Source organism: Microtus pennsylvanicus, chromosome 15 (assembly GCF_037038515.1).
Source record: "Microtus pennsylvanicus isolate mMicPen1 chromosome 15, mMicPen1.hap1, whole genome shotgun sequence".
NCBI classification, from domain to species: domain Eukaryota; kingdom Metazoa; phylum Chordata; class Mammalia; order Rodentia; family Cricetidae; genus Microtus; species Microtus pennsylvanicus.
This window is the reverse complement of record NC_134593.1, coordinates 23964841-23989994: the sequence shown is the minus strand read 5'-3', so window position 1 is coordinate 23989994 and position 25154 is coordinate 23964841. Positions and strand designations below refer to the sequence as shown.

The 25154-nt window shown below is 46.8% G+C and overlaps 1 protein-coding gene across 5 annotated transcripts in view; it reads left to right on the top strand.

Moving 5' to 3' along the window:
• The window catches only part of Msra (methionine sulfoxide reductase A), a 316316-nt gene that overhangs the window by 224321 nt on the left and 66841 nt on the right, over positions 1 to 25154 (top strand). For all 5 annotated transcript variants that reach the window (XM_075949689.1, XM_075949690.1, XM_075949691.1 and 2 more), the window contains one exon: positions 6305 to 6411. In XM_075949689.1, the coding sequence (XP_075805804.1) occupies positions 6305 to 6411 (107 nt within the window). The remainder of the gene's footprint in view (positions 1 to 6304; positions 6412 to 25154) is intronic.

The following is a 25154-nucleotide window of genomic DNA, read 5'->3' as shown; positions in this document are numbered from 1 at the left end:
TATGACTGAGGATTTGGCTGAAACAAAGGAGGAAAGACTTACTTTTAGCCTTACTTTTAATGGGGTTGAGAACAGGACCAGGGGCCTAGACACAGGATGCTGGTGGGAATGGGACACCACATGACCAAAGCCTGAGAGGAGTGAGGAGCAAAGACTCCACTGTGCAGACTGTAAGTGGGAATGAGGAACCTGTCAATTAGGAGGGCAGCTCAGGGCAGGGAAGGGGCAGCTGAGTTCAGCAGTGAGAAGGATGAGGGAAAAAGCAAATGGCGGCAGAATGGTTCAGATGAGTGAAGCCCCTCAGTCAGAGCCCTGCTGCTGTGGGGACAGGTAAGGGAGGCAGAAGCAGAGAAGTCTAGGAGAACAAGGACAAACAGGTAAAACCAGATGCGAGTAACTCATCGATTCGAAATTCTTATCAACATCTGATGCAGTTGTGTAAATTTTAACCTGAGCTATTTTACTAAATTAAAATCTCAGAGTTCATTGTGTGTGTGTGTGTGTGTGTGTGTGTGTGTGTGTATGCGTGCGTGAGTGCACATGTGTGTGTGTGCAGAAGGTGTGGGTGTGTTGGTTTTACTTCCTTTGCTATGATAAAAAAAAAACCCTTGAGATAAATACTCTAAGGAAAGAAATGTATTTTAGCACACAATTCTGAAAGGTTACAGCCCATCATTGTGGGGATGTCGAGGCAGCAGGAACTTGAAGCAGCCATTCACATCCACAAGAGCAGAGAGAATGCCTGCCTGCATGCCTGCCAGCTTAGCTGACTCTCCTCCTTGCCATTCAGTCTTGGGAGGGAATAGCCCATGAAATGATGCCACTCACATTCAGGGTAGCTCTTTCCATCTCAATCAACTTGGTTAAGACCATTCCACACACTCATGTCCACAGGCCAATCAATCTAGACATTCCCTCACTGAGCCTCTTTTTTCCAGGTCATCCTAGATTGTGTCAAGTTGACCACTAAAACCAACCATCACAGTGGGTGTGTATATGAACGTGTGAGTGCCATACATGTGCATATATGTGTGCTGACGCACACTTCTGGATGCACATTTGTGCCCGTGTGTGTGGAGGCCAGAGGACATCAGGAGCCCTGCTATATCTTTTTCCATCTTGTTCCCTTGAGACAGAGTGCCTCACTAAACTTGGAGCTAGGCTGGTAGACAGCAAGCCCCAGCAATCCTCTTGTCTTCCCTACCACCACCACTGGAATTGCAGGCATACACAGCTACACACAGCTTTTGTGTGTGTGTGTGTGTGTGTGTGTGTGTGTGTGTGTGTGTGTGTGTGTTGGCGGTGGTGCTGGGAATTTTGACTCAGGTCCTCACACTTAGACAGCAAGCATTCTTACCTATGGAACCATCTCCCAGCCCTAGAGTTCATTTTAACAGGATGTTGGGTGCTTTGGGATGATGGTTTTACCCTGTAAAGATTTGTTTCTTGTACTTGTTTAATAAAATGCTGATTGGCCAGTAACCAGGCAGGAAGTATAGGTGGGGCAACCAGGCAGGAAGTAGAGATGGGACAAGGAGAACAAGAGAATTCTGGGAAGAGGAAAGACTCAGTCTGCAGCCATCACCTAGATACAGAGGAAGCAAGATAAGAATGCCTCACTGAAAAAGGTATCAAGCCACATGGCTAACACAGACAAGAATTATGGGCTAATATAAGCTATAAGAGTTAATAAGAAGCCTGAGCTAATAGGTCAACTAGTTTATGATTAATGTAGACCTCTGTGTGTTTCTTTGGGACTGAACAGCTGCAGGACTGGGTGGGACAGAAACCTCAATCAACAGCTGGGGAAACAAAACAAAACAAAATATTATAGACATCACTCTTACCTTGAGTTTACCTGTGTCCCTGGGCCCTTGGTCTTAAGTGCACTGATTATAAAACATTAGAGATAGAATATATTTGAATACTACTTATGCAAAGACTTGTGCATATCCTCAAGAGGATACTGGAGGGTCTAGCTGTGCCTTCTCTGCTGTTCGCCTAAGTGTTCCTTCCATGTCTGTGCGTTGAAGACTCACTCCCCAATTCATGGCACTATTGGAAGGTGGTGGAATCTTTAGGAGCCAGGGCCTGGTAGAAGGAGGTTAGGTCGTTGGGGACTTACTCTTAAAGGGAATATTAGGACCTCAGCCCATCCTCTTCCTCTTATTTGTGAGCTGAGCATCCCACTCCACTGTGAGCTCCTGGTGATGTGCTGCTTCACCATAGACCATAGTGCCCAGCAGCCGTGGACTGAAAACGGGAGCCCAAACCATTCTTTCCTCCTTACAGGTGAATTTCTTTCAGGTATTTGCCACAAGGATGGAGAGCTGACTCTCCCAGAGCATCCTGCCCATCCCAGTATCCATCACAGTGCTAAATGAGTGAACTGTTCTTTAAGTGTTTGCCTATAAAATGATCATTTATGGGGTATCTGATATGATCCAGGGCTATGGTAAATTTACCTAAGTTCAGAGATAATTGCTCTAATTAAGGATTTATTATTTTTAAAATTATACACATGTGGGGAAGAAGGTATGTCTATGTTGAATGTAGGTGCCCACAGGGGCATAGGAGCCGCCTGGAGCTGAAGTTACAGGTTGTGAACACCCTACATGGGTGATGGGAACTGAACTCAGGTCCTCTGCATAAACAATACACTCAACCACCAAGCCAACTCTTCAGCCTTCTTCATTGTAATCAAAACAGATGTATTTCCTATCTCAGTTAGGGTTTCTATTGCTGTGAAGAGACACCATGACCACGGCAACTCTTATAAAGGAAAACATTTAATTGGGGCTGGCTTACAGTTTCAGGGGTTTTGTTCATCATCATCTGATGTGGGAGTGTCATATATCAATCTGTTCATTTCATTAGCTAAGCAATAAAGAAACTGCTAGGCCCATTGGATAGGCCCACCCTTAGGTGGGTGGAGTAAACAGAACAGAATGCCGGGAGGAAGAGGAAGTGAGGTCAGACTCCGCAGCTCTGCTCTCCGGAGCAGACGTAGGAGAGACGCCATGCTACCTGCTCCAGGGAAGACGCACGCTATGAAGCTCCGACCCAGGATGGACTTAGGCTAGAATCTTCCCGGTAAGCGCACCTAGGGGCGCTACACAGATGATTAGAAACGGGCCAGAGCAGTGTTTAAAAGAATACAGTGTCCGTGTAATTATTTCGGGGCATAAGCTAGCCGGGCAGGGCAGGCGGCTTGGGTGTTTGGGGACGCAACCCTGCCGTAGCCTCTTATTACAACAAATGACGCCCAGACGTGTGGCTAACTAAACCCACTTACAAAACCTGAGAAGGCTTAAAAATAAGGGAGACAGCATTTAACACAGATTTTTGCTGTTTGTTGGTGGCGTGCTGTAGAGAGATTTCCTGATTCAGCGACAGCAGCGGAAAAAAAGCTGCGTTATTTTAAAACGCGGCTTCCTGGGGCTGTGCCGCCAGTGCAAACTCTGGCTTTATGTTTGTGTTCCTGCTTGGGATCGGAAGGAGAGTGCTCTGAGACCGTGAAGATGACTCAGAGCTCCCCGCCTGCTCCTGGGCAGAAGGCAGAATCAGGCTTAGGCAGGCGGAAGAGCATGGCGGATTCCTGCCGCCATACAGGGACGTGTTTTCAGACTGCGCAGTGCTCTGCGTGTCAGATTTGGATGTTACTTGGATGAAAAGAATTTCTGTGCTGCACGCTCAGTCTCAGAATTAAAGTGCTGAGTGCCGCTCCTACCTGGTAGCCCCAGAGCTAGCACAAAATGGTACGTCCTCCATTTTGAAATTTTCCTGACTCAGCTTCAGCTGCAAATCCCTACAGCTCATTAAGAGGTCCTGCCACGAAACACTTAAACGGTGGTGACGAAAAGCTGAATGCATGCTTTTCGGTTTTCAGCCGTAGCAGGAAAAAAGCTGCGCCGTTTAAAAATGCCGGCTTTCTGGGCCATCCTGCCAGGGCAAACTCTGACTGTTTGAGGCAGGAGGGCCGGCTACAGAGAGAGGACTTGAGTGTTGTCTGTTGTAGTTCGCTGGCTGGCAGGGACCTTGAAATGCTATAAACATGGCTACAGCCAGTACCTCAGCCATGAGGCTGAAAAGCTAAGGAATGGGCTACATCTAGCCGTCAAAGCCACGCCTTTAGTCCTACTGAGTGAGACTGCTTGGTAAATTAAAGACTCATGTGGTCAGAAAAAGAGAGATATACAGTAAAGAGAGATTCAAAGACAAAGAAAATTTCTAAATGGTTTACTGTGTGTTAAAAATATATGCAAGCTGAAAGTTAAAGTTCTTAAAGCAAAAAACAAAAAAAGGAAGAGAGTTGTTGTGTGTCTTAGTACACACCTTTAATCCCAACACTTGGGAGGCAGAGGGAGATAGACCTCTGTGACTTCAAGGTGTGGTAGCACACGCCTTTAATCCCAGTGCCTAGAAGGCAGAGACGAACAGATCTCTGTGAGTTCAAGGTGTAGTAGCAAACACCTTTAATCCCAATGCCTGGGAGGCAGAGACAGGCGGATCTCTGAGAGTTCAAAGACAGCCTGGTCCACAGATATACGCTCAAAAAGCAAAAAGTTAACTTAGGAATGTCTCAGCTTAGATTCTTAAGTGCCTAATGATTTAAAGGCGCAAATCAAAAGTGCTCCTGGATAGTAAAAAATTGCAGATTCACAATAGGACAGATTCAGACCACTGAATGAGTCACACTGTTGGATGAATGTACGTAGGCTTGGGAGAGAGAAGAAAAAGAATATAGAGAATAAAGTTAATGGTTAAAAAAAAAAAAGTAAAAGTAAAGTCTTTAAAGAGACAGAATAAAGTAAAGTGATAGAGTAAAACTAAGCCGCGTAAAAATGAAAAATTCACAAAGAGTCTGGATTATGTACATTGTGTTTTCTTTAAAATTTTTGACTGTGAAGGAGCTAAGTACAGAGAGACATTTCATTATATGGGCTGCCAAGTGGAACCAGAACGGATATCATGAGGGTATGACTTCAGAATTTGGGTCTAAGGATATGATGCTTTGGAGAGAGTCTTCTTTTGTTTTCACAGAGGACCAGACCCTTTGGATTTCTTCTATTCTGATTTGGTATGATAGACCACGACCTCCCGAAAAGTTGCTGTGAACATCTTCAGAAAATTGCCTTGCTCAACTGCCAACTGAGATAAACCTGGCACACAGGTTACACCCTAAATAATCTGATTAACGACGCCCCCATTCAGCAGGAAGCAGTTTGGAGAGAAATAACTGCGCCCATATTCCCAAAAAATGTTTATAAATGTTCTTTTACATTTAAAGGGGGATATGATATAGGTATAAATAATTTGCATTAGTATAGATTTTGCTTTATTTATAGAGATTTAAGGTCAATTTTGTTATATGTATAAATGTTTCTGATGTAACTTTTACTTGATAACTGTTTTGTTATATGTAATTTTGCTATGTTAAGGTTAAAGCCTTCCTTTTTTTGTTTAAACAGAAAAAGGGGAAGTGATGTGGGAGTGTCATATATCAATCTGTTCATTTCATTAGCTAAGCAATAAAGAAACTGCTAGGCCCATTGGATAGGCCCACCCTTAGGTGGGTGGAGTAAACAGAACAGAATGCCGGGAGGAAGAGGAAGTGAGGTCAGACTCCGCAGCTCTGCTCTCCGGAGCAGACGTAGGAGAGACGCCATGCTACCTGCTCCAGGGAAGACGCACGCTATGAAGCTCCGACCCAGGATGGACTTAGGCTAGAATCTTCCCGGTAAGCGCACCTAGGGGCGCTACACAGATGATTAGAAACGGGCCAGAGCAGTGTTTAAAAGAATACAGTGTCCGTGTAATTATTTGGGGCATAAGCTAGCCGAGCCAGGCGGCTGGGGATTTGGGGACGCAGCCCTGCTGCCGCCCATATTACAACATCATGACAGGAAACATGGCCACATGCAGGCAGACATGGTGCTGGAGAGGTAGCTTGTGAGTTCTACATTTGGATCTGCAGGCAGGAGAAGAGCCTGTGCATCACACTGGTTGTAGCCTGAGCTTATAAAATCTCAAGGCCCACCTCTACAATGACACACTTCCTCCAGCAAGGCCAAACCTCCTGGTTGTGCCACTCCCTGTGAGTCTATGGGGGCCGTTCCTAATCAAACCCCACATTTTCATACTCTTTTCAAGAAACTGACATCTAGATAAAATTAAAATAAGCATTTAGTAAACCTGGTGATAGCAACCTCATGGAAAAATATTTACATCTTCCAGCATTTGTCTATTGACACCAGTGCTATTGTCCCAGTGGTCCCCTAATCCTCTCTGTTTTGGCCCTCAGGCATGCGCCAAGGCAATGACTACGGCACCCAGTACCGATCGGCAGTCTATCCCACTTCCAGTGCCCAGATGGAAGCAGCCCTGAGATCCAAGGAGGAATACCAAAAGGTAGGACTCCCTAGCTTTGGCCTGCTCAGACCAGTGTGACCTGGGCCAGCTCGGTGTTAAAGGGAAGTCTGACTCTGTCCACCTGTGATCATACTCCAAGACATACATTTTAACCATTTCTGCCAATCTCCGAGCAGAGCCATTGTCCCAAAGAAATGTGTGTAGTAAGAGTCGAAGAGTGGGCCTGTGGGTAATTGGCCTCAAAACCACCTCATCGCAGTGAATATGTGGTGCTTTCCCTCTGACAGAAACTGTTTAACTCACAGACATTGCTCTTCTGTGTTCTGGAGCTAGAATCTGGAATCAAAGCCGTGACGAGGAGGGCTTGGGGTCTGAAGGAAGGACCAGTCCAGGCTCTTTTCCCTGTCAGTGTCACATGATCTTCCCTGTATGTGCGTCTCCGTGTTCAGTCCTACATTTATAAGGACATCAGTCCTGTTCAATTCAGGCTAACCCTAGTGACGTCATTTAACTTGATGACTTCTGTGAAGACCCAGTTCCATATAAGGTCATGTTCTAAGAGCGTAAGGCTCCAATAGACCCTTTCTGGAAGACATAGACCAACTCATGATGTACACTTCCCATTGCCAGCAACAGTAAACTTAATTATAATAAAAGCATTTATCAGAAACATATACATTACATCATGAAATAATTGTTCTCAGTATTAATTTTTGTACTCTTTTAGAAAAATCTCCAGTAGAGATTTGGTTCTCTAAACAAAACAAAACCAAACTTGAGTTGCTTTCATTTTTAGAATTCTGTGATAATCCTCAAATCTTAATGAAGATATTTTCTGACTTAGCAGTGGCTACTCTGGTGCTGTAAATCATGTGGGACAGCTGCCACAATAGTAGAGGGGGTGCTGAGGAAGGCTGGGATGAGGCTTGCCTGTAATTGAGGTGCATTGCCTCGTCAGATCCACTGTGGTAGGAGATAGGGCTGAGGGAGCTACTGAGAGAGTTGGCTCCTCCCATCATGTATCTAAGGCTGTGACATCATCTTGGATGGTATGGTAGACAGTGTGGGGCACAGTCCCTATGGCTGTTGTCCAAACATGGTTCCCTCTGTGAATCTGGGCTGAATTTTGTGACATTTCTCATATTCTTTTATGGTGAATGTAACATCAAGAGATCTCCATTTTCAGGAACCAAAGTGTCTCATGATGTACCCATGAGGACGGAGCAATAAAGCTAACTACATAACTGTGCCTAGGTGACCATTATGATGTCCGTTTTAGCCCAAGTCTTAAGGTGGAAGAGCTCAAGGTGTGTGAGGGCTTGTGAGTGAGGACCTTCTGGGATGGTGATTACCAGGAAACAGGATCAGGAGACAGGAGGAGTAGACAAGAGAAGGAGTAAGGCCCATGCTGGCCGCTGCCAAGAACAGATTGCTTGGGCCTCGTGAAATCACCTGTCATTCTCAGCAAGAAGCATCTTTCCCTGGGAGCCGTCATACATGGTGTCACCTTGCGCTTCTGGCTGTGGAGACTTCATCTCAGGGTAGAAGTCAAGAGGTATGTGGCGTGAAGATGAGAGAGACATTATCAATTCATGGAGCTGCAGAAACTAAGAAGGGTCCCTGTAGGACAGGCCTCAGCAGCAAGGTCTGTGGGAGAGGGAAGAGACCTGATGGAGAAGTAGCTGGAATTAAGTGTGTGCATTCTAGCTTCATTTCTGTTGCTATCATACCACATCCTGACCAGAAGCAACTTCAGGGAGAAACAAGTTTATTTGCCTTACAATTCCAGGTTACAGCCTATCATTTCTGGAGAATCAAGGTGGGAACTTGAGTCAGCTAGCCATCTTACAGAAAACAGTCGTGAGGGAGAGAAAATAAATGCCTACATGCCTGTCTGTGCTTAGCTGCCTGTGCCCTCTCTTCTACAGTTCAGGACCGCCCTGCCCAGGGAATGACGCTGCCCACAGTGGGCTGGGCCTTTCCATATCAATGCCTTTAAGTCAACCCTCCCCCACAGGCATGCCCACAGGCCAGCCCAATGTAGATAATCCTTCACTGATACTCTTATCCAAGATGTATCAAATTGGCAATTACAGCTAGCCATCCCAGTGTGTAAGCAGTACCAGAAGCAGCATCATCCACAGTGTCCTTCTCCTACCAGCTCTGCTCCCTAGTCAGGAAGGACTGCTAACTACCAAGGCTCAAGGCCAATCCCACCAAGGGGCTCTCTGAGGTTGTGATGGAGCTGAGGAAGAAAAGCTTGAGGTGATTTCCCAGTAGGACTTCTTGTTGTGATTATGTAGTCCCACCGGAGATAGCTTTAGATACAGAAGTTATGAGCAGAGCTATGCACAATGCTTAAACAGCCTTATAGCAGAGGTAGTCACAGTAGGATTGCAGCCACAGAAAAGGGTATTTACTAAATTCCAATCACTCTTCTAAGTTTGTATATAAATGAAGTCTGTTACAAATTTTCGATTATCCATCCATATCTCTATCATCTATCTGCCATTTTGATATCTATCTATCTGTCTGTCTGTCTATTATCTATCATCATTATCTATCTGTCTATCTATCTATCATCTATCTATCTATCTATCTATCTATCTATCTATCTATCTATCTATCTATCTATCTATCTATCTATCTATCATGTACTATCTATGTGTAGATACACTTAGACACAGTGTGTATATCTATTTCTTTGCTGAAAATGGCATGTTTTGGTTTAGTTCTGGGACTTTGTTTCTACTTTGGGAGCTTGTGCGAATTTCTGCCCATTCTCTTTGTATAACTGTTAATATCTATAACCCACCCCCAAATGAGTCAACCATTTGCCTATGAAAGGTGATACAATTAGCTTTCGCTCAGTAAAGAGTCAGTATTTTCTTTTACATTTACCTTAAAAGTACTCTGGCTTCCAAAGGACCCCACGGCATCAAGGTTGGTTCTCAGATTTTGTCTTCCCAGCTGGCCAGACAGCAGCCCAGGATGGCCTTGCCTGTGTTTTATGTCAAGGATGACCTTGGACACATTTTGGAAACAGCAAAGACATTTCTCTTAGGGGCATCAGTTCTTCACAATGCCCTCCATTATTTTGCCCCAAATATGCAGACTTATTTTGAGAATAGATTCTCCTTCTGTTCATTCCACGTGTCCTCTTTTCCCCTTCAGAGGTCACCATTACAGCCTTCCATCCTGGCCATTGATCTCCGAGTCTGCAGGGACCCTTGCATACTGACTATAATGTTGACTTCGGTTACTAATTTGATAGTCTCTGCTAGTTTGTCCCCCAGTGACCTGCAGGAACCGGCTTCTTCAGCAACTTCTTTCTATGTGGTGCTGGAGTAACTGCCGTGCTTACCACAAAGCGGCCGTTTGAACATAAAATTAGCTGATTTTATCAGAGGGACCAATTGTTGAGCTAATTAGATGTGTAGGATGCTGAGGAGCCAGAAACCAAAAGTGATTTTCCCCTCCAAACTGTGGTTTTCTGCAAAGTTGGCTGGGCTGTCAATCCCAGGCCCACTTGTAACCCGAAGAAGAATTTTTCTCACTTCTGATCTGATAGCAGGGGTGGAGGCAGGAAGGTCCAAGAAGAATCAAACCTGCAGGAGTGAAACCAAAGCTTTATGCTGGGTTTAATGACCTGGACAGGACTGAGTTCTGCTAAAGGAACATAAAGCTACTTCATGTCTTGGTAAGCCGAGGACATGTATGAAAATGTGGCCAGTGCCCTCATCTTTGAGGATGACTTCTGTAGTCACTGCAGGTCCACCCCTTGGGCTCACCCCCCAGCACCACTTAACCAGGTCACCGACGGTACATTAGTTGCTGTCCTCACTGCTGTGACCAAATGATTGAGAAAAAGAAACTTGAGGGGGCAAGGGCTTGTTTTGGCTCACAGAGAGGATATAGCCCACCACAGTGAGGAAGGTGTGGTGGTAGGACCGTGAGGAGGCCAGTCACACTGCCTACACAGTCACAAAAAGAGAGAATGAGATGTGGGGTGCAGCTGAGGAACCTCAAGACCTGACACACAAACTCTTCTTCTTCTTCTTCTTCTTCTTCTTCTTCTTCTTCTTCTTCTTCTTCTTCTTCTTCTTCTTCTTCTTCTTCTTCTTCTTCTTCTTCTTCTTCTTCTCCTCCTCCTCCTCCTCCTCCTCCTCCTCCTCCTCCTCCTCCTCCTCCTCCTCCTTCTCCTCCTTCTTCCCCTTCTCCTTCTCTTCCTCCTCCTCCTCCTTCTTTTTTGTTTGAAACAGGGTTCCTCTGTAGCTTTGGAGCCTGTCCTGGAACTAGCTCTTGTACACCAGGCTGGCCTCGAACTCACAGAGATCTGCCTGCCTCTGCCTCCTGAGTGCTGGAATTAAAGACGTGTGCCACCACTGCCTGGCTATGAACCCATTTCATAAAGCTATGCTTTACCTCAAAGCCCACTCTCAGCTCAGGACCAAGCATTCAAATGCAGGAGCCTCTGGGAAGCTTTTCACATTCAAACCACAATCTCCAACTTCCGCCCCCAGATACAACTCCCATGTAGCTGCTTCTCCGTCACAGCTACCGTCACTGCCATCTGTTCCTGGACCAAAGAACTTTTCATTTCTCTATTACTTTAGCTGCCTTTACAGGGCAGCCACAGTGGCCATCATTTATATATCATCTAAGTCATGTCCCTCTCTGGTGCCTGACTCTGCTCTGTCCTCCTTCGTGGATGTCTGCAACCAGACTCCATACAGTCATTACCCTCTCTTCCCATAACACATCTGTAACTGCTAGTGACAGCCCCCCTCAATGTGCCTACAGTGTCACATGGAATTCCTGCCCAAAACTCAGAGCCTTTGAATGAAGCTAGAGGATTTCTGGACGCCCGGGGAGTCAGAGTGGGAAGCGCAGGCTTGGATAGAGGCTGCCCTTTCAGTACTACTTGCCGTCTTCATCTGGTTTTGCAAGGAAGTTGAAATGTGTGTGTCTATTCCCTCTACCCTCAAGAAAGACCTAATTTAACAGCTCCTAGAGGAAAGTGGCATAGCAAAGACAATCGTGAAATAATCCTAAGAGCTGGAAGAATGTTTGTGAAAGAAAAATAGCTCTCTAAATCTCTTTTTCTTCTCCTCCTCCTCCTTCTCTTCCTCTGCCCCTTCCTTCCCTCTTTCACTCCTCTTCCTTCCTTTTCCTCCCCCTCCCACCCCCTCTACTTCCTTTGAAAATAACATTTGAAAGGTTGACAAGAATGTCCTAGTACTATCTTGGTTACTCTGTCTGAGCTTAAGTTAATTTCTCTGGGTAACAAATTTCTCCGCAGATTTGCAATAAGAACTAAGTGACTTTTATATATCTTCTTTTCTTTTTCCCCTTTCTTCCATTCAGCGTGTATATGTGTGTGTGTGTATGTGTGTTCACACACACACACAGACACACACCCTACAGTGGCATTTACATCACGCATGTAGTAATCCAATATATGTAAGTTGAAGTTGAGTCTTTTGGCTTCTGGGCTTCTAAAATAGTTTTAATTGTGCCAGCTCAACACAGAAATCCATTCTATTCAATGATTATTCCAGAATACCAGTACCACTGGAGTACAGCCGGACTGGTGACACCCCCCTCCCCAGGAGGTGCACTCAGATCCTATGTGACTCCTTCCAGGCATCTGTAGGTTGAAAATGACTTATCTCTTTCCCTTCCCCAGTAAATTAATAAATTAATTACCTTATCAAATATTAATTATGTACTGATTAGCTGCCAGACTCATATTGCAGTTGTTTTGAGCAGAGCTGTCTAGAGAAAGATCTTGGGGAGGTTGTTGTAACCAACCAGTCCCCATACAGTCACAGGTACCCTTCCCTGGAGAGAACTTCTTAGGACCTGTTCTGACACTTTCTGTCCTAAGCCAGCCTTTGTGGGGCCTCCCATTCATCTTTGTGCCCCGAGTGCCTGCAACTGTGTTTGACTGCTAACATATGGCCTGCAAATATCTGTTGACCTAAATTTAAAGAGATCCAGGAGATGAACGAGTCTGTCGTATTATCATCTGTTACTATGGGATGAATATTTCTGTTCTCTCTCCATTGGAACTCCTCAGCTAAACCCTTGCCCTCCCCTGGTGTGATAGTTTTTAATCCGAGTGATTTGGGTTAGATAAGGTCATAGGGTAGTGTCCCATGGTGGGATCAGTGACCTTATGAAAAAAGACACTAGACACTGGGGAGACTCTTCTTTTTCTCTTTCTACTCCCGCATTCAGAGGAGTTATGGAAACACAATCTAACCATCTACAAGGCAGGAGAAGGGGCCTTGGAATACTACACCCTGCCTGCTACCAAAGTTCACAGTTGCGCTATGCCTTTCCATCTGAGGTATTTTTCCAGAGCAGACCGAGACAGCTGTGTTGTGTGTGCTCAGCTCCATGGAGGGATGGGAAGAATCATAGCCTTGGATGAGAACAGCCATCTGGGGCTCTGGCTCTGCCTTCACCCACCATGACCTTGGATTAGTCTCTGCAGCCTCAGCTCCTGGTGTGAAGTGTAGAGAAGACAACACACTGAACATCTTCATAAATCTCAAGGGTTCTTAGCATTTTTCCTCCCGTTATGTCGAATAACCTTCACACCATACAAGGGCATGGGGCAAGAGCTATTCTCCTACCTCTGTTGCTAGGAAACCAAAGCCCAGAGGGGTGTATTCTCATTCCCAGAGCAACCCCAATAGAAACTTTAGATAGTTCTGGTCACTTGACTCAGAATTCCATGTGTGTTTCAGCCATGTTGTGTGGCTAACAGCTGTGTGATCTGTCTAGCAGTTTATGAACATTGGGGTGTAATGGGGTGACTCTAGAGATGAGGTCGCTAGCTGGGGCTGGGTCATCTTTTCCGCAGGCCTCAAATTCCTAACGACTGTTAAAATAAAGGACTGAGAAATCGCCCCTTTGTCACAGAAATAGCAGGACCATTTCGTGTTCTCCGTTCCCAGGGAAATGAGTAGGTTCCATGCTATTATATTCTCTCTGCTGCTATGTTTAAAACCCGTAGCACACCAGAGGATTCTACAGAAAGCCACCGCAACCACTGGGAGGGCCTGTGTAGACGTGGGTGTCAGTAACTGTTTTACGGTTTGGGGATTTAGACAGCTCTTCACCTTAAAAACATTTTTTTTTAACTTGTGCTATTGTCTACAGCACGAAGTTATGATTTAAAACGCCTGTGGACGCTCTTGAATAATTCATGCATTTACCTTAGTCTAAGAGAACCATCCTGTCTCTATGCTCAGCACCAGAAACACAGTTCCTGCTTAGACCCCTCTTGGAGCTTTGAGCTTGTAATTATGGATAGTATTATGAACTCTAAATAGAAACTTGTGAAATAAATATTTTTGAAATGCCCATTTCTGTGATCCAAGCATCTGCATGTGTGTTTGTAGCCAGACAGAGGGCTAGCTCCTTAGCCTAATGGCTCACTGGCTTCTTGGTGATTATTTTCATTTCCACTTATTACTGCATGTTAGACTCCTGTGTGTGAGTACAGATTGCCCTTTCTTGCACTGTATTTAGAAATCTCTGCATTACCCCTGGGCATTTGTTCATTAATAGGGGGTGGGGAGAGGAAAAGCTTGTAATAATGGGCTTTACGCATTAAACTGTGCACATCCACATTCAGGTCTGAAGGAAAACAAATCTGGTTTGTGTTACTGCCCCCTGGTGGCTATAGGTCTTCACTGCAGTGTCAAGGAAGCTCGTCTTCTTCTTCCTTTTTTTTTTTTTTTTTTTTTGGCAGCTTGGGATCTTTATTTTTCCATCAAAGTACTTTGTGTTTTGAGAGACAACAGAGCAGTGGAAAGGCCGGGATTTCATTTCTTTGGAGCGTCCCTGCTCAACTCTGGGAACGAGAATATCAAGTGCACAGGGAAGAAGAATCATCTGAACCAGGTCTTTATCTGCCTGTTTGGGAACAAGGCCTTGTATAAAAACAAAAACATCAAGAAACGTGTGACTTAATTCAGACTGACTCAGTATTCTTCCCTGCTTTGTTTTCCAATATGATTTTTTTTTCCCTTAAAGTTCAGGAAGCTCATCTTCTGCAGGGGACTTTGGGCTTGCAGCGGCAGCTTCCTAGAGCTGCACAGACCTGGGCACCACCAGGCAGTCCTTCACTCTTGATTGCTGCTTTGAATTCAGCAAGTCACAAACACCCGAGGATTTCAGGTGCAGGCCAGAGTGTGGGTAAAATACAGTAGTCTTGGCAGGGCTGGGGAGACATTTCACTTCAGTGAATGTACAGACACAAAAAAATCCTGCCCAAACAGGGTGACATTTAAATGAACGAATATTGTCTGTGGGACCACCCCTACTCATCTTTCAAGGGCATGGAAGATTACAGTGGCACCTAGTGACATATTGACCCATCGTGACACTCTGAGGACTTCCAGGTAAACAATACTTTTATTTTAATTATCGTGTGTTTAAGGTGTGTTAGGAAAGCTTTGGGGACTGTTAGGAACCCATGATCTTTAGAATTTTCTTGCTTAGGTGAAGATCCGAAAACAACAGAAACTCTCACTCCTGCGTTCTGTGCTGGGCCCATCGTCTGACAGTCTATGGGCATGCGTAGAGGGCAGCATGGCTATTTATGTCCTTGAGAATGACCTTGGGCTGTTAGCCTCGCTAAGCTTCGGCTTCCTGATACCTTTTAAAAATAGGACAACAGTAACAGTAGCTGCCTCTTAGGAAGTTCTATGATCCATCCGGCGTGCTGTGTATGTAACATGTATGTCATGGCACAGGTGCTCGGGCAATGCCAGATTCTCCCTGCCCATCTCCTCACACCCCAGGACATCTCTCGCAGAGCCGGCCCCTCTCCACATTCCCATAACGCTCTGCTCGCAGCACTCGCTTCGTCAGACCCGTTATAAGAATTTCTGCACTGTTTCTGCCTCTTGGTGATAAATGAGCTCTCCTTGGCGTTGCTTGCCTCTCCCTCCTCCCTGTGGCATTCCTTGGCACAAAGCAGGCACTCCGAGCATGCTGGTCCTGCGAATTAAACCCCAGTGCAAAATAACTCTGTGTAGCATTTCCCCAGCCTCCCACACATGCAATGGCTGTCGCCCATCAGATTAGGTGAGCACCTGTACCTTCACCCCCTTGTCTCCAAGATCCTCTCTAGTCTGAGTTTGGGAGTCTCAGCACTGGGCTAGAAGCAGAGAGGAAAACAGGTCACTGGCGCCTGGCATTTTCCTAGCATTCATATAATCTCTTATCTTACCATCGAAAATATGGGTTTATCATATTAATGTACACATATGTACTAATTCTATGTAGAAGAAATGGAAAGTTCTGGATTTTTTTTTTGTAATGCAGCAGTTCAGCTAAGATAGATCTATTTTAGGGACAAAGAGCCTTTGGGTTCAGACAGGTAGATTTATAAGCCTTGCCCCAGTTTAGTCTGTATAAAATGGCCTTTGGCATGATATGATCAGAGACCCCATGGGAGGAAGAAGGGGACAGAGGGGCTCTTTTTATTTCAGTGACAAGCTTATGAAGCCTGGAGCCGGGTTTGTGTTCGCCTTTCAATTCCCCCTTGATTGGTCTCAGCTCTGCATGATTCTAGGTTCCTTGGACTCACCCAAATGGAGCCTCCTGGCCAGTCCCTAAAAGACAGCAGAGCGCTGCCTGTTCGCGGTCGGGCCACCAAGGCGATGTTCACTTGAGGCTTGGAGAGACAACGGCTTTCATGTCCGCCTAGAAAGCTGTGAGCCTCCAGCACCTCAGGAGCGGAGATAAAGGCCATTTGTGTTTGTGCATGTATGTTTAGAGCTTAAAGGACGGGGACAAGAAAGAAAATAGATGTTCCCGCTCCGCATTCCCTTCCAAATGTGACTTATTCCCTCTGATGGGACCATTTAACTCCAAAGGCACAGCCCCTCCCTGTTGCCCGCATCACGCTCCCCACCCCCAACACAAGCACAGCGGCCCATGTGACATCTGTTCTGGGCACCACAGAGCCATCTTCCCGTTGCCATGGCAGCTGGCGGAGCAAGCCCGCCCACTAACTGCTAGTGGAGGAGGAAGAAAAGGCCCACAGTGTCAGGTCGTGCGCCCTGCCGCCCCACCAGTGAGCAGCCGTCAGTGGTGCCTGGCCATGAGTGCAGTCACCCGTGGGGGCCACAGGGACCCCTCCCCCCAGCTGTGAGCACTGCACTGATGGGATGGAGCCGAGGTCAAGGTCATTAGCTTCTGCCTTAAGCCGGAGGCGTGGAAAGGACAAAGCAGGGTGGGCTCTGCAGAGTGGGCAGGCCTCCCCCTTCACCTTGAGCTGCTCCGAGCTGGAGTCTTTTGTAGTATTTGGATTTGAAATTCAAGGTGTCCCCTTGTACTCTCTGAGCCGTAATGGCTGTGGATTCAGGCGGGCCTGAGTTCAGCTCCCAGATCCTGGTGGTGCAGTGCAGGGCAGAGGAGGGCTGAGTCTGGCTGTAAAGAGTTCCCTGCAAAGGGATGGGTTGCAAGCCGGCTTCTCCCTGCTGATGTCATCTCCACATTTACCCAGCTAGCTGGAATCACTCCTGGCTTCAGAGCTGCAGATGACCCTGCCCTGACCCCAGGTCCCTGGAATCTGATCAGGCACCTGGCTAAACAACTCATTCCTGTGCCTCCTTATGACGTCATTAGTGGGAACTACCACAGGAGTGTCTCATCCTCTTCGCACCAAACTCGGTGCCTGTTGTAAATTTGCCCAAGGACAAGGAAGGAGACAGCGTTGAGCTGAGCCACACAGAGAAGTTAAGTAGGCGCTGCTCTAAATGGTGGGAGGGGCCTCAATGAGGTTCAATCTCTTATTGCCTTATGTAGCTTTTGGTTGTCATTTCCAAAATTGTCCCTCATGTGGCAAATTGCAAGTCTGTGTTTAGTCTTTCATTAAATATATGGGTCTTTTTCAGCTGTGTGTGTGTGTGTGTGTGTGTGTGTGTGTATGTGTGTGTGCGAGCTCACGTTTACATGTGTTCTTAAAAGTTGATAAACTTCTAGACAGGGTTCACTAACTAAAGGGCATTTATTTCTAAGTCTATTGTTTGAGACTCAAGGTATGCCTTGAGCAAAATGGAATCTTACTCAAAATAACATCTTCTCAAGACAGACTTGAAAGTTCTGTGCTGGGGCGTTGTGTCCATTTTCTGGTAGCAGGTCTAAGGCAGGCCCTGGCCACCATTCCCAGGCAGAGTCGAGAATATAGGGTACAGAGCACCCTAAACAAAAGCAACCTGAACATGCTGTGGTGTGGGTGCCTGTTTCACAGTTGAGACCAATCATCTGTATTTGAAGGTAAGCTCACACATCCTTGTGACATCCACAGAGGATGCCATCAGACGGTGAGCCTACATCATGATCAGGCAAGACCTCACCAGAAAGACCTACGATCAGCCTACAAAGAGGAGCATGTGGTCCACTGCACATTGATCTGTATTCAAGCCTGTTCCTTTGGCTTCCTGAAAGTGGTTAATTTTTCTGGTAATAATATCAAGCACCATTATGATTTCCTTGGTGATATCATAAGGTTCATGGCCTCCATCTTGTCTTACTCTCCCCTTCGGCCCAGTCTTCCCCAGCCACACTGAGATGCAGCACAAACTGCAGTCACTTCGGGAACATGTGATGAAAGCATCGTTAGTGCACAGCAAGGTGCCCTTCTCTGGCTGAATCAGTCTGCAAAGTGGTCCTCACAAGCGTGCACTTCCTTTGTTATGACAGCAAGGTTTCTGGAGCAAGACTAATAAGACTTGGAGGTAGAAGGGAAATTAGGTGACCCAACCAAGCAAGGATTAGAGAAGCTGATAACAGATAAGAAAAAATGAACCCTGGGGTCAGTCAAAGACCAGCAGAGGAAAAGAGTGTCCTTCTGTTGGAGAAAAGGGAAACAGAATCGCAGGGATGGGGACCGAGAAGAAAATTGAGCCGCTGTGTGCACTTTGGGTGTAGAAAGAGGATCTGGCAAGATGGGCCCGGAGAGGGAAATAGTCCAGAATAACCACAGGGAAACCAACGGTATTTTAGAGCTGAGAGCACAAGAAGAGCCAAGCACACTGTGTGTGTCTTAAAGCCCCTTGCACAATTTGATGGAGTTGAGGGATGCATCGGTGCCTCCTTTAGCTTCCTTATCCACCTAACAGAACCCAGCTGCCCATACCCTGCCTGCTCACACTGCAGGCTACCAGGCGTGAGGACTGTGGCCAGGGCAAGGCTACAGCAGAACCAGGACTGCAGGGAGGATGGTGGACAAGCCACAGCCACTGCCAGCCTGCATTTTCCACCTGGGAAAAGGTCCCACACTTGGTTCTGCTCTGTTTCCTCATCCAGGGGGATTGTCACCACATCTGCATGAACCTGAACCGAGGTGACTTTCCATAGAGTCGAGGTTGACGATGGCTGGTAGGTGAGAATGCCCTTGAGCCTTCTGGGTCACCAACAGGTACCAAGGGGTCCTGTGTTACATTCTGCAGGTGTGATCAGAATGTCTGACGGGAACAGCTTAAAGGAGGAGGGATTTAAGTTTGGCTCCAGTCAATCACAGCTGGAAGGGCAGAGGGAATAGCCTGTGTGTGGCTGACCATACAGTAGAGGAAACAGAAACAGAACCCGGGACTGCCTAGATTATCAACTTCTGAGACACTCTTCTCCCCGAAGGACCGATATCCTTGCCTAGACCCCCACCTCCTTAAAAGTTCCATGGCTTCCAAAATATCACCACCAAGTTGAATAAGGGTTCAAAGCCTGAGCCTGTGGGAGACATTTCACATTCTTACCTACCAGGCCCTGCTTCTCCAGCCCTTCAACACATGAATAGAGACTGTAATTCACAGGTGGCTTACCAAGGGGCCAGTGTTTGAGACAAGCTTGTCTCAAATTCTCCCGTGACCATCCCTCTCTCTGACTGTGGAGACTAGCCCTTCAGAGGAAACTTTGCTTGGTGAGCAACCTTTCTCAGGAGGGGTCCCAGCTGTGAGTTGGATCTGAGTCATGAATTGCTAGAGTTTGTGATTCCGGACCTATACCAGCTACTTCTGCATGGGGTCTATGATATCAGTCCAATAGGATTGAGAAACAAGTCCAAAAGAGTTTCTGTAAGAGGTTTTTCTAGATATGGTTTGTTGGCAAGAGAAGATGATGGGTGACATCATCTATGGCCTACAGTTTGAACTAGATAAAAAGAAAAGAAAAGAAAGGGAGGGAGGAAGGAAGGAAGGAAGGAAGGAAGGAAGGAAGGAAGGAAGGAAGAAAGGAAGCTGAACGCCAGGGTCCCTTTCTGCCTTCCTGACTACAAGGGCAATGTGACCAGCTACCTCAAACACCTGCCACCCCACTTTCCTCTATGATGGGCTGCGCCCTCCAACTGTGAGCCAGAAAGAGCTCTCCTTTGCTTATGTCATTTTTATCAGGGATTTAGTTGTTGCAGTAGACGATCTATGTAGAAGTCAGCACACACATCACGAGTTGGGTAGAATCCACATCTACCCTGTCCTTGGTTGCAGTCCTGGTTGGCTTATGTTTCCTGTAAGGCGATAGGATTTTCCGCCACACTGTCTCCCATGTGGGAGGGGCCATGTGGACCCTCTTATGGTCCGCTCAGGCCCTCTCCTACCCCAGCCTTAAATTTTGGTGGATCGTCGATACAGCCATACTGATTTGAGGTCCATTCAGAGTGACGTGGGAAATCAAGCCCTCATGCACATACTGATATAGAGACCCCAAAGTTAGAACACAGCCCCAGATACCAAGGTGCCGCAATGGCCTTTTCCTGCTGAGCCTCAGTCTGAGCCAATGCCAGCACCTAGGCTCTTTCAGGCCCATGGCGTCAGATTGTCTAACTGTATTCCAGTGGTCATGTGGGGGTCATGCCCCTCTTTCACCCATTCCTAAGTCTATAGAATCGCATACCTACTTTACCACATTCAATTCAGTTCTCAGGTTATTTACCGTATGCCAGCATGTTGCCAAGAGCCGTCATAGAAACCTGTAGGCAGATCCAAAAGCTACGAGCATACGTGGGTGACTGCTGGATAGGGAGTCACTGGGTGACACACCCATGTGTCAGTTTCTCTAGTCACTTGGTATCCGCGTGTCCTCATCCAGAGAAAATTCTCACACAATAATAAAAATCTCGTTTCCTCAAGAAAAGTGTGACCCGGAGAGAGCCAGCAAGGCATGTGGTGTGGGCAAGCTCCCCACCTCCCCAGGCAGCATTTGTAGCTGGGGCCAGCAGAAGTGGGTTCTCTGATAGGCTCTGCAGCTTTCTGAGTCCCACACACATCCATGGAATTAGAATCTTCAGGGATGGAGATGATGGAGGCGAAATATTTCTAAGTCCCAAATGATGCTGAATTCAATCTGGCTCCTCAGGATAGTGGATATAAGATTTGATATATAGACCTGATTTCTCTCTCTTTCTTTCTTTCTTTCTTTCTTTCTTTCTTTCTTTCTTTCTTTCTTTCATTTCTTTCCTTTCTTTTCTTCTTTTCATTTTTTTTGACAGGGTTTCTCTGTAGCTTTGGGGCCTGTCTTGGAACTAGCTCTTATAGACCAGGCTGGCCTCAAACTCACAGAGATCCACTGGCCTCTGCCTCCTGAGTGCTGGGATTAAAGGTGTGCACCACCACTGCCCGGCCTGTTTTCTTATTTAAACCTGAGTAAGTGGCTCACACTCTGCCTCCATTTCCTAGTCTCTAAAATGGGTCTAATCCCGTATTCCATTGAGCATGGGCCCCTGGTCTACAGTGTCTGCTTCATTGCCTGCCTGCTCACAACTCATATGGAACCCTTCAGAAAAACCAGCAAAGAGACTTTCCCAGGGGTTGTGGATTGACCTTGCCCTCTCAGCTAATGACAGGGAAGAGTGTCAGCAGGAAAGATGGTAAGAACTAGGGGAGAATTACAGCTGTTTCCTAGCAATCTTTCTCTCCTCCTGACTTGTCTGTGAGGGGTGAGGGGAAGGGAGCTACAGTTGGGACCATAGGAGAGAGTTGGTACAATGCTGTGTACCGGTGGCTGGGCCTGCTCAGTGCCCTCTGCCCTCCTCTACGGCAGACTCTAGGCCCTGTGGGTTTCCATTGTCCTTCAGAACCTTGAGCGGGGATTCTCAGAATCTAGCTCTCAGGACCTCTTTAGACTTTTGAGAATTACTCAGGAATGCCCCGCCAAAGGAACTGTTTGATACCTACCGTTTGGAAAGAGGAAATGGGCAATGTCTAAGGCCCACACGCACGCTCAGCTGCTGGAGTGAGGCTGTTATCACATCCATGTAGCTCCTAGGAAGCTCCACCTACACGCCTGAGGTCATCAGGGCAAACGAAGAAACATAACATGTTATCATTTTAAACGACTTTGATGTTGGGGATGCTGGAAGAGACCTTTGCGATTCCTGGGGTCCCTGTGTCTCAGAGACCCCTGGAGCTCGTGTACACCGAGCATGTTCCACTCTGTTTTCCTGTTACTGGATGGTAGAAGACTCTTACGGCTCAGACAGAATAGAAATGAGCCCCAGCTGGGGCTGGAGAGATGGCTCAGCACCTGAGAGCAGTCACACCACAGCTCACAGTCATCTGCAACTCCAGGTCCAGGATAGCTGATGCCTTCTGACATCACAGGGACCAGGCACACATGTAGTGTGCAGACACACATGAAGGGCAAGATGCCGCTACACACAAAATAAAAATGATTTTATGAAGCGTGTGTATGCGGATGAGCCCAAGCAACATACCATAAATAAAACAGGCAAAGCTTCACTGGAACCTCAGCTGCTGCCGTAGGGCATTGGAAACAGTCAGTTGTTCACCAATCAAAGGATTCAGTGACTAATGATTTTCTCCAGTGGGCTAAAGTTTGATAATTGTCCATCGGTCATGGGCACAGTTTCAAAAGACGTTTTTCCATGCTGCGTGCAAGCAGCCTGCCCTAGAGGTTTGCAAGCTAACGGGTGGTTACCTAACCCAGGAGCTGCCAAGTCCTTCTCAGTGCTGGCGTCATCATCCTGCATAAACATCCTGGCCTTATGGCCGACTCCTCCTCAGCACTGGCATCGTCATCCTGCATAAACATCCTGGCCTTATGGCCGACTCCTCCTCAGCATTGGCATCGCACCCTCATCCTGCATAAACATCCTGGCCTTATGGCGGGCCTTCTGATAAAGCTGAGAAAACTATAGGCTAGAGTCAGCAAGAAAACCTGAGAGCAGAGCAGAAGGAACATACATGCCCTCCATCAGGAGACAGGTCAAGTTCACCCTGTGTTCCATTCCTGAGAAAAACCTTTCTGCACTGGTAAATGTGGCGTGCATAGAGCTGAATAGAGTCAGCAAAGCGGAGCAGGCACGACCTTGAGCCAGAGAAGCCTCCTCGCGCATCCCACCATCACCATTAGGTAGCTATGTATTCCTATAAAGTCCCCATGTTCAGCAAAGGCAGTTTTCACGTTTCTTCAAAGGAACCGAGGCAGCCATTTTCCTGACACACATCAGCATGTCGTCTCTAGGGAAGCTGAGCACGCACTGCTCCATGCTGAGAGGCCCCCAACTGAGCACAAATGCCCTGACTCTGCTCTGACAGTCTGATGTCCAAGTTAACATGGAGGCTACTGCAGGAATCATATGAGGCGAAGTCGCTTCCTTACCAATCCCCCTTGCCTCTGCTTGTCATGTTTGTATCATCTCAAACCCCATTATTTCTGCTCGTTTTAGTCAAAAGGGCCTCTTAGTCTATAACAATCCGGCCTTGAATCCTAAACTGGTCACAGTGGCATACATTGTGTATTGTGTGGGGCACGCACGTGTGTGTGGAGGCCTGAAGTCCACGTGGGATGTCTGCCTCACTCACTTCTCTATCTTATTTTATTTTATGTATACTAATGTTTTGCCTGCATTGATGTCTGTGTATCGCATGCATGCCTGGTGCCTTTGAAGGCCAGAAGAGGCTGTTGGAGCTTCTAGAACTGAATTCACTGATGGTTATGAGCTGTGATGTGGGTCCTCTGGAAGAGCAAGCTAGTGCTCTTAACTGCTGAGCCGTGTCTTCTCCATCCCGTCTTTCTTATTTTTTGAGACAGGTTCTCTCACTGAACTTGGAGCTCACCATTTTGGTGGCTCCGTGACATCTCAGTGCGAGGGAATGCCAGTTGTTGAAAATGCCTGTCTGTCACCCTTCCCAACAGTATATAAGCAGAGCTGACACAGGATATAATTGGTTGCACATCAGATGCAACAACCCATGCTGCACATCCTGCAGGAGCGATCGTGTTCTGAAGGCGGCCTGAAGCCTCATAATGAGCTGCGGGTTGTATTATTACAGTTGAGCAAACGGAAGCCTGATTTATGATGATTAAAATTTGTTTCTAGCATGTGTTTTTCTCCACACTCCCCGCCCAGTGCAAAGTGTATGTCTGTTGTACCACCCATTTGCAAATTGCTTTCCAAAGCCATTGTCTCCTGATCAATTCAGGGGAGAGCACCACGATGGGAGGCAACCCAGCTCTCCATATTCCACAAATGTAAATGTGACATTTTAGTCTTTGAGGGGCGGGTCCTTCGCAGCCCTTGAGTACAGTCAACAGTTCTGTGCCGCATCTTTAATATCTTTAAAATGGCTTATATTCATTTGAAGATTTCACAAGCAAACAGGAACGTAGCAATAAACGGCAGAGATGTTTAAGTGACATCCTACCCAGCTCTCCATATCCAGGCAAAGAGATCATCCACACACGAAGGGCCCTGTTAGCTCAGATCCTGCTCTGACATATGTGTGTATCAATAATGAATTAATGAATTGATTCATCCTCTGTCTTGCTGAGTAGCTCTCCGGGAGACCCCACTTGTGGTTCTTGTTTACCCAAAGATCACTTTTTTGAAGGCAGAACACACTGTAGACCCAAGTAACGGCCTTTTGCTTAGCACTGCCACGTGATCCTTAGCTCTGAGCTGTAGGATGGGAGCCTCTCCACCTGCCACAGATGAGCAGGCGTCACCCGAAAGAAGATTCGGGGGGAGGCCTGGGTTCTACTGTTGCCCTGCGCTCACAGCTGGGTGACCACTAAGGCAAGGCTCTCATCACCCTGACTTCTAATCATCTGGCCATTATCTCTCAGCAGCTGCTCTTCTGGACTTGTGGTTGATAGCGGCCAGTCCTGTCCACTGTGTTACACAGAGACTCATGAGGGAGTAGATGCGTTCACTGCAGGGATTCTCCGTGGTCCTAGAATGGAGCTCTTGCTTTTCTTGTTGCTATGACAAAATACCCGATAGAGGCAGTTGGGTTTCAGGGCTTAAGGATGGGTAGTCCATCACGGAGGAGGCATGGCAGTGAGACTGTGGTAGCTGCTCACACTGCATCTATAGCCAGGGTACAGAGAGGGAACAGAAAGCGGGCCTGCTATAGAACTCTGAGCTCTATCCCAAGTGACCCACTTTCCCCAGAGAAGCTTCACCTCCTCAATGCTCCTCAACTCTCCCTAAACATCAACACCAAAAGGTCACCAACTGTTCAAACACACAAACCTATGGGAACATTTCATATTTGAGTCACAAGAAACAGGAAGTTCCTTGTAAGAAATGCCATCTTCAGAGGTCCATTTCTTTGCTGATGCTTTAGGCTCACAATAACAAATTTTAGCCAGAGCTGGAAGATGCCTCAGTGAGTAAGAGTGTTTGTTGTACAAGCATGCAGACCTGCATTCAGTTCCCCACTACTCACATAAAATGACCGGATGGCCTCCTGGCCACGTGGGCCTGCCATGTCAGTATTGAAGTGTAGGGCTGG